Below are 17,475 nucleotides of genomic sequence, written 5' to 3'. Positions count from 1 at the left end.
GGGTCAAAGAAGGCAGCTAGATTATTGCTGAGAAGACTGAACCTCAGAGGAGTCTGTAATGTCTACTGGAAGTTTGACAGATCTCACAATCAGTTAACAGAACTTTCCAAATCTCAACCCAACAGGCATCAACAGCTCTAGATGAGTGAGCTCCACCACAGATGGGAAGGAGCCATGTTATATGAAATAATTCTCTAATAGAGAAAATTATCCATCTTGCCAGTGAGCGTTTAGAGATGGGAAAACCTAACCTTGACTGATAAGAGGATATATCATCTGTCTGAGATTTGGGCAAAGAGCTTCTAAGCTTGATCTCAAAGTTTATGCTACATATTTATAAATCCCCTTAGGTCTGGAAGTTCCATTAGAACCTACAAAAATAATTTATAGATTCTCAATGAAAATGTAACACCAATTACAGCCTGAAGTTCTCAGGCCGCCCGGGGGGCGGAGGGGGGGGGGGGAGTGGGGCAATTTGCCCCGGGCCCCGCGAGCTCTGGCCCAGCGGTGGTCTGGGTCTTCGGCCGGCATTTCGGCGGCGGGGGGCCCTTCAGTGCCACCGAAGACACAGAGCAACTGAAGGGCCCCCCACCGCCGAAATGCCCCGCGAGCCCTGGCCCGGGGGCAGTCCGGGTCTTCGGCGGCATTTTGGTGGTGGGGGGCCCTTCAGTGCCGCCGAAGACGTGGAGTGACTGAAGGGCCTCCCGCCGCCGAATATTCATATTCATTCTTAGCAACAATTCAGAATGATATTTGTAATGAATGATTCAAACTGTGGCTACAGTAGATAAGAACATAAGAACATAAGAAAGGCCGTACCGGGTCAGACCAAAGGTCCATCTAGCCATCTGTCTCTGCCCCGACCGACAGTGGCCAGGTGCAGGTGAGGAGAGAGAGAAACTAACAGGCAATGATCTCTCTCTCTCTCTCTCCATCCATCCATCTCCATCAGACAGAGGCTCAGGGGAGACATCATTACCCACCCTGGCTGGCTAATATAGCCTTAGCCACCATGCAGCCAATTTATCCATTCCCTCCCCTTTTAAAGTGTTATAGTCCTCCTCCTCCTCACCTCCTCAGGTAAGTCCTGCCAAAGAAGATGTATTAATGCCATATTAACATTTTTTGTTACACAATATCCTTCAGCCACCAGCAGTGAAATGTGTGCCAGCAGATGGTTCACCTACAGATGGTGATAATTTACTACTGATGGGATACTGTGTAAAACACACACCTGTGTCTAGCATACTTCAGTCATAACAATCATAGAATATCAGAGTTGGAAGGGACCTCAGAAGGTCATCTAGTCCAACCCACTGCTCAAAGCAAGACCAATCCCCAACTAAATCATCCAATTTTTTTTTGTCCCACAACCCTAAATGGCCTCCTCTCAAGGATTGAACTCACAACCCTGGGTTTAGCAGGCCAATAGTCAAACCACTTTGTGAAGGCCATTTTCTCTTCTAATGTTTTCTTCCCCACTGGAATATCTTCCTGATTTTCAGCCTTTCAATGCCTTTTGGCTCTGAAAGCTATACTACTGACTACTTGTAATAAGTTACAAACGTTAAATATGGCTTTTGTTAAAAGTACTTGATGACTCTAGGATTGGTAATTTAGGTTTTGTTTCAGAGCACACAATTGCATGTCGGGTGCTAATCTAACTGTAAGCGATGCACCTTCTAAATTCTAGGAGGATAAAAGGAAGCAGTAATCTGCTGACAAAAATTCTGCTGCTGCCCATAGGAGATTTCTTCTCCCCAGCATTAAACAAACCACTATATATCATCATAAAAGTCAACAGTGATCTGACAGCCCTCCCTTCGTCTACTAATACTGCAGTACTAGTGCCTTAAAATCCACTCCTGGGTTCTATAATACTATCTAGCTGTAACATGAATACAGTGAAGAAAAATCTTCCTGTAAGACAGCAAGGACTAAGCAATGATCCACGGACAAGGTGAATAAAATCTATTTCTTCCCCAGATCAACCTAGAATTATTAAATCATCATCTAGGGCAGCTGCAGATGTCCTAGCACAGTTTCACAGAACTCCACCTGAAAGTGTCTTTTTTTTGTCTTAAAATACGCATTTTATTTTTTGAGCATCAAATTCTGATGTGGACAGTTGGACTTCCTCCCCACAGCAGAATTTCTTGTGTGTATGCGCGTTTGCATGCCCACAGAATCAGTGCATCTCTGTGGCCCTGTCTTTTCTGCATTGACCTGCTGTGCTGAACTCCATGAATATGAAAAAGGGAACTGGGTGCTGAGGATTATCTGTTGCTGTACTCCAAGAACACGAACAGGGAAACCAGCACTAATTTTATTTATTTATTTCACCTTTGGGTATTTTTCCCTATAATCTTGCTTTAGAGGAAGATGCAAATTTGAAACCGTGTTTCAGCCCAAAAATATTTAGTGACTAGCACTCCCTCTGCCCTCAAAGAGGCTGGGTTGATTGTCTCTCCTCCCCCATATAAGCCCCCTTTTAGTACTGGCCTGGAGTTCAGGATGGACTGGACTCTTGTTTACTGAATGGGAGCCACACGGGCCTGACATGTCTGTATTTCCCTAGGAGGCTCCAGCCTGGCAGCATAGAACAGCTGAGAAGCCTGTTGTAAAGGTAGTAGCAGGGGAAGGGAGCTGGGCATGAAGGTCCCTTATCACGCGCTCTGGTGTCCAGCAGCACTCATGTTGTATCCAGTGTCCTCCATCCATGGCCTGAGGAGAGACTGAGGGGTATGAGGTGGCTGAATTCTGCAGTCAGCAGCATGCTGCTGGTGAGGGCTCTAGGGACAAAGGCATGATGCCATTCTGGCATCACTACCCTCATGGAGTTTGGGGAGAGGGGGAGGAGGAGGAGAGCTGCTTACCCCCGGAACCGGTTTTTCTAATCCTAGCTGCCTCCTTTCCTGCCTGGGGGAAGGGGACAGAAGTGAGCCCACCTAGAATAAGCTGCTGAGACAATGCATGTGTCTTGCCCAGCAGAGCTGGCCTCTTCTATCCCTCACGCCCAGGGAATGGCAGCAAAGGCAAACCTGCTCAAACTGAGCTGAGAGAAACTGCATCTTGCCCACAGAGCTGGCTGAGTTCTCCAATGTGACACCCAATAAGCAGAGGAGGGGCACAGTCCTTGCCTTGGCTTTCCTTGGTCTAGCTGTCTCCCCTGAAGCCTATAGGGGTGCCAGCTACTGCAAATACCTCAAAGGGAGAAGTAGAGCTGGGGGACAATTTCCCCCAAAAGGGAAAAAAAACAGCCCAAGGAGATGGCAGGGAAATAAGACACACTACGGAGCCAAAAAGTTCTTCAGAAACTTGAAACAAACTTTCAATAAAGCTCTGCAGCAGGAAGATCTGGATGAACCACAGGTCTGGTTCTGCTCCCAAACTGCAAAGCAGCAAGTGCCCTTTGTACCGGATACCTGGACCAGAGCACAATAAAAAAAAAAGAAGCAATATCATGCTCAATCATCAAGTTACAAGTAATGTTGATGGATGCTGACGATACCATTCATTAACGTGGTTTCCACTAACTTCAGAAAACCACAGTTTAAAAAAAAAAAAAAGGATAGAGAAAAAGAATTAAAGATTACAGTACCCACCATTGCTTTATTAAAATTTCAGTTGCATAATTTGAACCTTGTGTTGATCACTGAGAACACAGGCTGATGAAAGAGCATATTTTTTTCAGGCAAATCAGTAATAACCTTTATTCAGTGCTTTACAGTTTCAAAGAAATGTATAGTGAATGAGTAATGAACAGTTAATGAGTTAACATAAGACAGTCTTGTGACATGGCAAATGACATGTTTTGTCTGTTTAGGAAAGCCAGATAATTTTTTCAGACTATGATGGATAACAGCTTAACTACTTCATTACCTAGGATAAAATGGCCATTCCAATACACGTATATGGGGGTAGGGAACAGGAGAAAAAACAAATTAAAAAATATATATATGTTTAATATTTAGGCATTGATACTCACATAGAATTTGAGAAGGGCACCCTCTGAGTTACAACACCAAGATCTTCTTCCTAGGTACTCATGTGCAGTGTTCAGTAACATGAGTGAAGGAGGGAGCATAGGCGTGTCAGGACTCACTGGAAGAAAGATGCCAGTAATTATATCTCCAAAGTACAAAACTGAGCAAACCTACCTAGCCACTTATTTCTCCATGTTTTGGTAAGGAAACCTTTCCTCAGAATTACTGTCCGCTGTGGTGAGGAAATGAGAATTGGAGACTCCCTCAGTGAGGGGGACAAAGGAACACTAGCCATTTCCCATACACATGCCAAAGAGGAAAAGGATAAGGAGCAATGTTTTAACAACATATAACATTGACAAATTAAACTTTTACCTTCCTCACCCTGGCTTTGGAGCTGCTGCTGCTGACAGCAAAGGGATCGGAAGGCATCTTCTTCATGCTGGATGATTCGGTGCAAAATAATCCAGGGAAGCACTGACGAGACATATGGTTCTTTGGCTTCCTCCTGGATTGCCATGCTGCAATCTATAATCTAATAAAGAAATATATGATACCCATTATACACATTAGAAAAAGGATTTACACATGTCCAGATGCCTCAGCTGGTAGTGCATCTATTCATACACAAACAAAATCTAAATTTCAGTAGCTTTGCTTCTTGCGTTGGCTTGGCTTGAAAGTACTAAAAGGAGAAGACACTCACAAACTTCCAGAATTTGATAATATGGGAAAAGCCCATTTTTCTTACATTTGTACTAATATCACACTAGAACAAGTGCAAATGACTAAGGGAATAGCAGAATTTTTTAACACTAGCAGAAGCTGCATCAAGGCTCCTGTTAGTGATGACTATAAAGAGATGTATTTGCACCCTGGAAGGTAAGACATACCTGCTTAGAATGAAACTGGAGAAAAGTTAGTTCCAACAAATTTAAATAAAACGAAAATCTTGTAGCCAGATACAGCCAACTAGGAATTATGAACAGATTCTCCTGAAGAGATACATTTCAGAAAGAGTAGTTAACTAGTGAATAACGCATAACAACAAACAGACTAGAAATAAGGGATGGGTGTCTGTGTGACAGACAGTCTGTTCGAGAAATACCATTATCATTTACCTATGAAAAATTGCCTATTGTCGAAACAGAAAAGACAACAGCTGAAAGAAAAGGGATTTGTATGGCTTTCCCTCTATGTCCCCTCTCCAGAACATATGCTAGAAGAGGTCTACTGAAAGCTGCATCTACTGAAGCATATTTGACTACTCTATAGTGTCTAGTAAAAGCATGCATTGAGGACCACACAGCAACGTTACAAATCCGTTAGTAAAAATAGCGTCCTTTTTCAGTTCACCAGGTGGAGTTCCTATTCAGGAAATGGACTGTAAAAATAATAGGAGTACTTGTGGCACCTTAGAGACTAACAAATTTATTTCAGCATGAGCTTTCGTGAGCTACAGCTCACTTCTTCGGATGCATAGAATCGAACACACAGACAGGAGATATTTATACATACAGAGAACATGATAAGGTGGAAGTATGCATACCAACAGGAAGAGTCTAATCAATTGAGATGAGCTATGATCAGCAGGAGAAAAAAACTTTTGAAGTGATAATTAAGATGACCCATAGAAGGTGTGAGGAGAACTTAACATAGGGAAATAGATTCAATTAGTGTAATGACCCAACCATTCCCAGTCTCTGTTTAAGCCTGAGTTAATTGTATCTAATTTGCATATTAATTCGAGTTCAGCAGTCTCTCTTTGGCGTCTGTTTTTGAAGTTTTTTTTGTTGCAAAATTGCCACCTTCAAGTTTGTCTCTGAGTGGTTAGAGAAGTTGAAGTGTTCTCCCACTGGTTTTTGAATGTTATGATTCCCAATGTCAGATTTGTGTCCATTTATTCTTTTGCGTAGAGACTGTCCGGTTTGGCCAATGTACATGGCAGAGGGGCATTGCTGGCACATGATGGCATATATCACGTTGGTAGATGTGCAGGTGAACGAGCCCCTGATGGCGTGGCTGATGTGATTAGGTCCTATGATGGTGTCACTTGAATAGATATGTGGACAGAGCTGGCATCGGGCTTTGTTGCAAGGACTGTGATATTCAGAGAAGTATAGGCTTTAGTAACACATTCCATATCATTTAGATAATAATGTTTTTATGGAACTTATGCTTTTCCTTTGGCCTCTCAAAAGGTAAAATGAACAAACATCCATAAACTCAGAACATTTGTATTTTATTCTGATTTTTACATCCTATTGAACATCTCAGGTGGGATGGAGAGACAAAGGCCTCCGAAAAGAAGGCTAATCTCTTGATTCTGATAGAAATCAGTAGGGCAAGTTACAGCAACTCTCTGTGCCTCAGTTTCACCAACTGAAAAGTGGGAGCAATGATACTTACAATCCTTTGTAAAGGACACAGAGCTACAGATGAAAAGATCTATATAAGAGTATCATCATCATCTCTGTTTTTCGTTAATGTAAGAAATAAAACCCAACTCTCGACTTCTAATATTAAAGTCTCTTTGAAGGAGAACTCCACTGTAACATGAAAGGTATTCCAAAAGCTATATCTATTTCTAAATGAGAGTGTGTCCCTATACAATTTTAAGTGTCTAATCAGTAACTAAAAAAATAACCCCCCTGATAATCAAGAAGCAATTAAAAAAAAAAAGAAGCAATCACTTCGGCATAAAATAAATAGGAAGCTAGCATTTTGACATTTTTTTGAAATGATGTAGGATTGAGAAAATTCAGGTACTGTAAAAACTTTCTGGAAAACCCTCTACTATAAACCAAAACAAATTAAGGAATTTACCTCTAGGAAATTTGAAATTCTCTGATTTTCCTTTCCCCCACACTGCAAATGGGAAATTGATTTGTAACGCTCAATTTACCTCAGGGGAGAGAGCCTCTTGGTGAGCAGTACAATGCCCCATCATTAGAACAGTAGCCCTAACCTTACACCAAGATAACAGCCCCAGTTACTGAAACAATGACAGGTGTTTTTAAAACTTCTGGTAATTCCTTTTTTATTTTATTATATTATACTTGGAGATATATTTTATGCATATAAACTGTATATATTTGTTCTTATCTGTAAAAATATTTATGGTATTACAAGAAATTCCTGCAGTTTAACTAGTGACCAAATAGGCATCATTGTGCACATTGCTCTAAAGCCTTAGGGTCAGATTGTGCAAGGTGCCAAGTGACCTCAGCTACCACTGAAGTTAATGACAATTGAGGGCACTCAGAATGTTGCAGATAGCAATTAGCAAGCTTGGGTCTTTAAAGGGGAAATAATATTGAAAGTAGTTTACAATTCTGGCACTTGTGGCACTTAAATGAGAAGTTCAGGAGAAAAGTAAACAGTTTTCAAAATTTCAGAAGAACTTCTACAAAAAGGCCAAATATTGCCTGTAATTTTAAAACTGGAATGAGGTAATAACCCTCATTTAACTTAATTCTGTCCTTAAGAGGAAGGGAAATAGGAATGAGGATGAAAATACCCCTCATAATCATCAGATTCCCAATTCTGACTCAAGTCCTATATCTGTATAAGAATCTAAAGAACTGATCAGCTGCCAGAGCTACTAGCATCTCAGTTGAATGATGTAACATACCAACAATACCAACTGACTGTACCCTGTTCCTAAGGTTCATAGGATCTTTCTTACCATCCCTCATGTGAATGGCAGGAACATGCAGCAAGATCTGTGCCAGAAACAAACTGGGCCCAGCCAGCTGGACCAAACCTTGTTTCTAGGGGCAGCAGTGCAGAGTCAAAGCCAGCAGTACTGCTCCCTGAGCCACCTTATTACTATTCCTTGCTCATTTCAGCAGAGACAGTGCTCAGAATTAGCTGCCATTACTGATTCCAGAAGAGATTCTCAGTGCATCTGACATCTTGCAGTGAAAACTAAGAGTGTGAAAGGAAACAGCCCACACAGAAATGTAACCCAAGAGAGACTCTGCAAGTGGGTGGCAGTTCAGGCAGCAGCTGTATCACGCCTAAAAAAAGATCTGTAGCGCATAGTGGCTGCTTGCTAGTGTAGGTGAACAGGTTACCTGAATGAGGTTGTTTGTTAGCCGAATGAGGCTCAGTGTTATAGAAGATTCCTTCAGGATGCTGCTGTCTGATGACAGTGAGCGATCAATCCCCGTGAGCAGCTGTGTTACTGTAGCAACCCACTCTTCTTTAGCAGAAGCTACTGTCATGTTAATCATCTGCTGAATTGCTTCATTCAAGGCAACTTCAGAGCATTCAAAACATTGCCTGTAATCCTTCTGTTTCAGCAGGGAATCCTAGTGAATGTTAACATGAAAAAAAATGTTATATGGATCTAATGTTTATTTCAAAGCATAAAAGCACAATAAAGGGGAAAGGAGAATGGAAGAAGGCACACAGTTTGCAGCTAATGTTTACTCTACTGAGATACCAGTATGAAGTTTCTAAATGTGACATAAAATGGGCAACACAAGAGACCCCAGAACCCATGCTCCTCAACTGAGTGTCATCAGGGAAGCAACACGGAGTCCCATTCTCTGAATACAAAGAGACTCTACATGAGCCTACTTTGCAGGGAAGAGACAGCAATGAGCCTCTTGCTTTCAAGCCATATACTGCCATGTATGGAGGTTCAACAGAATCAGAGTTTGAGTCACTGTGGACCCATGCTACTATTTTATTACTGGTTTAGAAAACAAGCTCATATAATGATAAAGGCTACAATGCTCAAAGTATTTTTATGATCCCCAGCTCTAAGATTCTTTCTTGTTGAGTATGGAAAACAAGATCCAATGTCCCACTATCACAACAAAATAAGAATGTGGACGAAAAGTAACTGGCCCAGGCTCACTCCAGTCAAACTAGCAGTAGAAATAGCCAGCACAGAGGAAAGACTAAGGAACTGACAGACTGCATCCTGCTTCCTCAGCAGAGGACATCTGTCCCTTAATTGTCATGGTAGCGCATAATCTTCTGATCTTGCTAGACTAATCTCCTATCCTGTACTTTCTGATTGCAGCAGCGGTCAAGAAGTTTTTTAAAAATCTATAACTGGGCAATATCTGGCACCCTTTTTTGTTAGATAAGGCTCTTACCATGTTGATCTAAGCTTTTATCACCTCCAGGTTGGACTTTTGTAATATGCTGTGAAGCCACCCTGGAGGTTACAGCTGGTGCAGCAGCCTGCCTGTGAAGCAGGACAGACCAATGAGAAGTTACCACACCAATGCTTCTTGCCTCACATCCAGTTGTCTAACAACTTTCAGGTGCATAGGATGCTTGGGAACCACCATATAAATAGTCACGGGCAACAAAAACTCCAAGTCCTAATAGCAGGCCATTGGTAAAGTGGGTTCATCCATAATAAACCTCTAAAACTGATCCAGGTTCACTTGAGTTTATACAGCCTTAAAGTTTTCAAACTCAAGAGAATCTGGATAGGTTTTAGAGGTTTAGGTGAATCCATTCTCTCTCTCTCTCTCTCTATATATATATACACAAACATATTTTCTCTCTCTCTACAAATATATATAATGTGTGTGTATATGTATATATATTCACACATACAGAGAGAGAAAGAAAGAGGATTCACCAACATATTTTATACACACACACACACTCTTATTGATCAGAGAGCTTAAACTATGAGTTTAAGCTTCAACAGAACTTTGCCAATTTACTTCACCTGAGGATCTGGCCCCATGTTTTGCTTCTTAAATGAAGTCAACACAATTCATCATTAATGCTAACCCTCCAAATCTTTTTTATGTTGCTCTTGGAAATAAAGCAGATGCAGGGCTTTCAAACCCTCACTAAAGATAACTTTTTAAAGAAACATAACAAACCTGCAGCAGAAGTAACTGTGTTGGTCTCTCTGGTATAGATATAACAAATTCCAGATGTTTAGCTCTACCATAGCCACTAAAGCACAAGGTTGGGCGAAGCAGATGCACCACTGCCTTGTAATCCCCTGCCTCATGCAGTCGCTGGATCTCCTCCAAAGACTGGCATCTCTCCAGAGACTTTAGGTTCTTGTCTATCTGCAAAAGTCACATATGGTGCAATCCAACCTACATTTCACCTTCATGTGCAAATGACTGACTTTTCTTATGAACAACAAAGCTATAGCTGTAGGATGTGTAAAGTTTACAGCACTGTAAGGAAGAGAAATGACAAGGAAGAAAGTAGACAAGCTTCCACTCCATTATCACTTACCCCAACTTGTATTTAATTTTTTAAAAAATTAGTACTATCGTTTATTGTATCTAAGCCATAAATCTGAAAATCTCACATTTTTCTGATGAACTATGAGAAATAGCGATCATGGAATAGCCTTTAGAATCGAGATGGCATTGCCTGCATTTGAAGCCCTCCCCTATAAGCAGTAACAGAAAAATAACAACGATGTCTAATTTTTTATTTATGAATTCATTTGCATGCTTTACTGGAAAATTCTGACTGCTGAAGGCAAGAGTTCATTTGAACAACAGTGAAATTAAAGCACAAGAAACCCTTTAAAACAAAGCTCTAGTCTAATGACTAACAGCTGTATACGCAGCACCCCGATAGCAATCTTTTTCACTCTATTTATTAAGCAGACTGAATTGTGCAAGGACCAGTAATAAAGAAAGCATTTAACTGAAAAAGGGAAGGATGGTTTTCAAATCAATTAACTATAAAAACACAATCATTGTTGGTTTTATCCTGGTTTGTGAAAATATTCTTCACTCTAAGACAGTTGCTACTGATGCTGTACATGCTACTTTTCCATCAGAGCAAGTGCTAGTAATTTTGAAATGAGTCTTGCAACTACGACACTATTTCTGAGCACTGTTGCTATAGAAGTCACACTAGTTTGTTTTTTTTTTAAATCATAAAACATGCTTTTTATCCCCAAAGGGAATAAATGCCTCTAAGGAGCATAGGAACTTGTCCCTTAGCATCTCTCTCTCAGATTCCCTCCAGAAGTATCACATTACCAGCCCAAAAGAAAATGGATTGTGCACAAGAAAGTGCACATATAAAATCTCTAGTTTCTCATAAGACTTAGCTCTTCTTTAGAAATGTCTCAAAAACACATTACGTTGACTGTAATCCTCAATTTTGGATGAACCTAGAAACAGAAAAACCCAAAACAAACTGATCCCTACCTCTTCTAGAGAAACAACAGAATCAACATGGAGGTTAGGTAATCGGATCACGATGCTGCGTTCATTGCCAGCTTTGGCTTGGACTGCAGTGGAACTCTGCAGCATTTCGGTGCAGATGTCATAATTCTCCAATGCCTGCTCCATGTCACCCTGTGAAAACAGTTTGAAGAAATCACACAATGCTACCTGAGATTCTTCAAAAGCAGCTAGGAAATGTAGAATCACTAACTCTGTGAGTACACTGTCAGTGAGAGATAGGCAAATTATTTGAGAGGGTACTTCACTAATCAAAATATCAACCAAAAAGTCATCACCAACAAACAGTTTACCAGTCTACTCTGCCAGTTATCTTCATCACCATGCGGGGGGGGGGGGGGAGAAAGGGGAGGAAATAGGACATCTAGATATTCAAGTTACGTAGCAGGAAAATGTATTTGTATAAATTGACTAACATTCTTTCTCTGAAAGTGAAGGGAGGCAGATTAAATCCAGAAGTAAGTCTTCCTTTTGTGCTGACCAGAACCATAAATTTGGGTAACATTACTGAGATGTACAGCTAACTGGTTAAGATAAACTAAAACTGTGAGGAACCCACTTTGTCCATCTTAAACAGATTTGTGTTTTCCTAAAAGGGAGGGATCAGGACTGGAAGAGAGGCTGTAGAGGGAGAAAATATAACTCACTAAAGCTAAAGAGATACAGCACTAGCCATAAAGACAGTTTGTTTAATAAAGATGATCAATCCATTTTGACTGGACAACCTGCATTCAGTTTAAGTGGAGTTGGCTCTGATTCCAAACGTATATTTATGTTTCAGATTATCCTTCTACTTCCATCTTTGTTTTTTAAATTGAAATATCTAGATCTGTTGTGAAACAGAGGAATTACATGTGTGTCATAAAAATTTTATCTTTCAGTGAAATAGAGCAAAGAGTATTAGTCTAGTCTATATGTTTCTTAATTACTGGGACTGTGCAGTGACAGTTGATTTTGAATTGTTTTCACCTGGAAAGGGAATTAGAAGATCCTTTTAACTTAAAGAAATTTTATTTTTGAGTGAAAATAAAATGACTTATCAAGGAGTCTCTACTTTAGATGTATAAAATGATTAAACATAGTTTATAAATGAGGAGGTTCTGTCCCCACTAATTTTTCTATGGAACAATCCAGTTTTTCTTTAGATAGATTTCTTAAAGAAGGATTTTGAGATATGAAAATAAAAAAGGGAAATGAATTACTCAGTGGGTGCATATGAAATCAACTGATATTGTACTTTATCAATTGAAGATTAAAGTTTGATTAGTCAAACCCACATTTTTCTTCTCAACAGTTTAGACTTGAGTACAATCTGTAAACATTTTCTTCGCTGCCGTAAGAAACTGATGCTTGAAATAAAATAATGAAGTAGTCTGGAATCTAATAAATAACTTTTCTTTGGACTGTTTACTTGAGCAATCAGTCTAGGACAAACTGCTTGAAAATCTGTACATGAAGTGAATAATTGTCGTCAAAAGAAGGCTCAAGCTCCATCAATCACAACATATAAATGTTGACTCGATGCACAGTTGCATTTTGGACGTTCTATTTGGGCTTCTATTACAGATTCTATGAGCTACAATCCAGGCTTCAGTCTGCGTCTTGTGGCTGCTCATTATAACTCCAGTCAAAATTTATTTCTGGGGAGCGAAGACAAACTACTATAAAAACACGTGTATGTACCAAAATGACTGAATGCTGGTACAATGCATAAGAATTACGGCCAGATCCTTTGCATCTAATTACTTAATGTCCATAGAGACATTTAATTAAACTAAATAAAATAGACAAATGTAACCTCTACTTTATCTTCAAATTAGAGCTCAGTCAAGATATTCCTGAATTACTTGACTCCAGTGCGTTGATGACTTACTATACCCACCACTTCAACTGCTTATAGTAATTCTAAAGTCCATTTGTTTAAAAAATATGCTAAATGTGAAAAATTATATTTGTTGAACTCAGAATGAAAACAAACCTGCAATGCTAGAAAGCGAGCCTTCAGCCAATACACTCGAGCCACAAACTCCAGCCAGCCTTCCTCAAACAGATCTCGCTGGGAGGATGCAAATGAGAGCTGCAACAAGTCCCCCAGAAAATGGGATCCTGGGAAATCAGGACCAAACTTTCCGTTCACAGTGGCAGAAGGGCAATTTCGAGGGGAAACTGTAAATTAATTTATTACAGTTTAGCATAAAATCACATTCTCCCTATGCAAACAGTTCCACGTGCAGCAGCTGCAACACTCAGCTCACCCTTCTAACACAAACACTAATAAAAAAAGATGATTATGAACTGCTGTACACATCCATTGCTAAGACCTACATCTGGAGAAGTAACAGCTCAGTATTCTAATAAATGATTCACAAAATTTCTTACAAGTTTAATTTACATTGTAAGAATAGCCTAGCAGAGAAAAAACAATTCTCACCTGTAGAGCTCTTCCCTTTGGTCAGCAACCATTGGTCAAGTTGTAGCTCCATGCAAGAAAGACTCATCAGCATCATATCCTACAGGGAAGGTATGAAGAGGTCAGGGAAGAATATAAAGAACCTTGTTTGGAAAGTAAAAAGAAGTTAACAATTCACTTGAAAGGAAGCTTTCTAATTAATCCTCTTTTGTGATTTCCATTTCCAAGCTACAGCCATCATGGCTTTCTTCTGTCTAAGGAAAGGAGGTTTCCCTCTTTCTATGATGCTCAGTAGGATTAGAGACACACACCACCCCCCCAGCCTTTTACAACTAGAAAGAGGAATGAAAAAAAATCTGTTTATGAAAAGATAAGACAATCTAGTGGGGAAGAAGATAAGAAGGGAACAGTTGGCCCAGTCTTGAAAAAGAGCAGCATCCTCAATCTAAAATACAACCATTTTAAATTGCTTCATCATTAATACTTTATGTTAGAACATCTGAAAAAAAAAAACACATCAAAAGGCTGAGATGAATACTGAAGAAGTTGTAGAAATCAAGGAGATCGAGCACATATGCTAGTTTTGCCAGCTCGTTAATTTTTTCTGCATAAAGACATGTGGATTTAAAAAAAAAATGGATAGGAGTTGTTCCTGGCAACACTGGATGTTCTGTTACAGCTCTTACAGACATGGTTGTGCGGATTAAAGAGAAAATTATTTTTACATTTTTTTCACAGTAACTAGGGTTGTAACTGCAGCTCCATCTGAAGAGGGTGAAAGCTCGTGACATGGGTTCAAAAATCTCTGTACTCTAAAATCTCTGGACATTTGTTACATCCAAAGGCGTCATTTTCTATCCCAAATAAACTCAAAAACAAAAGGGCATCTTGGAAATCAGTTTATAATCAAAGTTAAACTGAAAGATTCAGAAGCAATATATATTAATCAGAACTCCTGAATTTCCTAATATTTATTTGTGTAAAAATCTAATGTTGTATATAGTAATTTTGATATTATAATTTAATATATAAGCAATAAGGATCAAGCAGTCATATACAAATAAATGAAACAGTGATATATATAGCAATAGATATACATGCTAGTGTAGATTGTTTAGAGTATGTTATATCGATACAGCAACACTACTTTTTTAAATCACCAAGATATTATTTTCAAAGCTCAATTTTATTTTGCACAGAATTAAATGCACTGGTGATGGAAAAGCTGAAATGTGATAAATAGCAAAAAAGGAAATTTATTTGGGAGTGTAGTTACCATGAATACTCAGTCAGAACTCTTCAGCTACAGGTCTGATCCTTCTTGCTAATCTCTTAAAAACACAGTAATATAGACAGCAGCCAGTGGACAAAGAATATAGCATTTTGCTTTTACTATTACCACATACAGTATTTAACCTAAAACGTGTGCATTCATGTAAGCCAGGCCCATTTTGGGTTCCAATTTATTGTATAATTTTTGTTTTTCTATTTTGTATTTGTGAAATTTAAATACCTGAATTTGGAAAAGGAAATAAAAGTTTTTCATTGTACTTTCACTATGGGATGTAATTATTTTTTAAAAAACAAGCTCAACAATTTGCCATTAATTAAGTCGCGATACCTTTTATACGTTTTATTTAAAACAGGGACTTTCCTAAAACCCATGTACAGTAAAAGCTCTTTTATCCGGCATTTCACCAAGCAGCAAATTCTATAAACGATCATTTCTGAGCTGCAATGAAAGTACGGTTTATAGGGCGGTTGGTGAGGGGCCGGCAGGGGGCTGGGGCATGGGAGGGAGTTTGGGTCCTGGAGGGGACTTGGAGCAGGGGGTTGGGGTGTAGGAGGGGTGTGGGGGGCACTCACCTCCAGCGGCTTCCCGCAAGCAGCTCCCTGTCCCTGCTGCTGCTGGCAAAGTCGCAGCCAGGTGGCTCTGCAGGCATGTTGCCTCCATCCCCCTTCCCGGAGCGCTGACTCCGCGGCTCCCAGCCCATTGGCCGGGAACCGTGGCCAATGGGACACGCGGGGGGCAGCATCGGCAAATGGAGGCAGCGTGCCTGCTTGCAGAGCCAGCTTGTTGCACCTCCGCCAGGAGCAGAAGGGATGGGGAGTCGCTTGCGGGGAGATGCTGGAGGTGAGTGCCCCACCTGCCCCCATCCGGCATCCTGAGCTCCCTCCCATGCCTCAACCCCCTGCTCCAAGCCCCCTCCTGGACCCAAACTCCCTCCCATGCCCGTGCCCCACACACCTTCCCACACACACTCCAAACCCCTCCCTTTGAGTTAACCAGCATTTTTAATTTACCAGCACCCCCTCCCCCCATTCCTCCAGCATGCCAGTTAAAAAAGCTTTTACTGTACTTGAAACCTTGGTATGGCATCTAAACCACAAAATGTTTGAGCCAAACAACAATGCTGCACAGACCATAAGAAATGCTCCATGAATGGTGCAGCCTCAACTCAGCCCTTACAGGCAGAACACAAAGCTGTGTGTGCACGCCATTTGAGATGCAGGAGGCAGCTCCAGACACAGAGTGAAAGATCAAAGTATGGGTAAGTTCTGTAAGATATAGCCGTTTAGTGACAGGAACAACAGTGCCAGCTGCAGTGCACTAGAGTTGTTTTTTGACTGAAGTTAGCGCTAGAGCTAACAATATGACAGGCATAGACCGTGAGAGGGACAACCTGAGCTTGAGCTGTCACACTGAGGTTAGCCACATTCAAGACACACACAGCAACATGCGGTGGATGGGGAAAATGAAGCAGCTCAAAAAATAGAGCGTTTCCTTACCTTGATGTGCTGGTTGCTACAATCCCTCAGTAACGGGTTGGGCAAATTACTACTATGCTTTCTCCAGCTATTGTAGATACTAAGGACCATCTCAGACAAGCCAGGTGGCCACTTCACGAGGAACTTCTGGCTGATTACTTTCAGATATCTCATCATCAGTTCTAGGATGCCACCATTGTTCAGGTTATCCAATAGGAATTCATGAACATCTTGCTTCTCTGGAAAGCAGATGAGCACAAAGTCTATGAAACCTGTTTGTTGAAACTAATCACATTTAATTCCTTGCCTCACTTCTAAGAATAACACTTTTAATGCTTTGTGACATTTAGCACACATCTTGCATAAAGAACACCCATAACACCTTTATGACACAGTGGTTCTCCTTTTGCAGGAGTAGCCTTGAATTTATGCAGAATAAAGTGACTATACTAAAATGGTTAAATGAGATCATGCACACAACACAGATCACACACAGTAAATAAGCAGCCCAATGAAAACACAAAAATAATTTATGAATACAGTGAAGCTCAGTCAATTGATCTATTAAAATAAACCCTTTAAAATAACAGATTCTTTTGTGCACAAAAAGAAAGAAAACAGAAGAAGTGGGAGTAAAAAAGCAGACAAGGGGAAAAGGAAAACAAGTAGAAAAATGGATTTGCTGAAGTCCCTACCAGATTCCATGAATGTTGTAGAGTCAAATGACAGTCTATGTGGTCCAATATGCTGGAAATTCTCTTGTTTGATCTCTGATTGTACCTCATAGTTATTGAAAGGATCATCCTCTTCCTCTGGATCCAGTTTCCTCAGCCTGGGTGAAAAGGGGTGAAAACAAGTAAAAGACAGTATTTGTGAGAGTTTGAATATTACTTTCAATAACAAATAGCTTGCCAGGTGTAGGTGTTATGTATATTTTCACAATGGAAGTACCCTAGTTGGAGTTCATCATCAGAAATTTACATTTATTCCCAGACTTAATCAGAGGAAAAAACCCTCAAGCATGCTATACCTAAAATTGGAAAGAAACAGCCTACAGAAAAGAGCAAATCCCAGCAAATAAGCATCAGAAACTGACAAGACTACT

The 17,475-nt window shown here is 40.3% G+C and overlaps 1 protein-coding gene across 5 annotated transcripts in view; it reads right to left on the bottom strand.

Moving 5' to 3' along the window:
• Positions 1–17,475, bottom strand: part of CABIN1 (calcineurin binding protein 1) — a 233,314-nt gene that overhangs the window by 195,115 nt on the left and 20,724 nt on the right. For 4 of the 5 annotated variants that reach the window (XR_005589496.1, XM_039504802.1, XM_039504805.1 and 1 more), the window contains exons 11-19: positions 17,066–17,202; positions 16,392–16,609; positions 13,623–13,701; positions 13,170–13,357; positions 11,156–11,305; positions 9,851–10,045; positions 8,066–8,302; positions 4,362–4,521; positions 3,989–4,104 (exon numbers count right to left, since the gene is read on the bottom strand). Coding sequence is in view for 4 of the 5 variants with exons in the window: in XM_039504802.1 (XP_039360736.1) it covers positions 3,989–4,104; positions 4,362–4,521; positions 8,066–8,302; positions 9,851–10,045; positions 11,156–11,305; positions 13,170–13,357; positions 13,623–13,701; positions 16,392–16,609; positions 17,066–17,202 (1,480 nt within the window). In the remaining variant the exon portion in view is untranslated. The remainder of the gene's footprint in view (positions 1–3,988; positions 4,105–4,361; positions 4,522–8,065; positions 8,303–9,850; positions 10,046–11,155; positions 11,306–13,169; positions 13,358–13,622; positions 13,702–16,391; positions 16,610–17,065; positions 17,203–17,475) is intronic. The other variant, XM_039504804.1, reaches the window with a different exon arrangement.

The sequence above is a fragment of the Mauremys reevesii genome, linkage group 18 (genome assembly GCF_016161935.1).
Source record: "Mauremys reevesii isolate NIE-2019 linkage group 18, ASM1616193v1, whole genome shotgun sequence".
Lineage (NCBI taxonomy): Eukaryota > Metazoa > Chordata > Testudines > Geoemydidae > Mauremys > Mauremys reevesii.
Note: the sequence above shows the minus strand (reverse complement) of the source record. Positions and strands in the feature narration are given on the sequence as shown.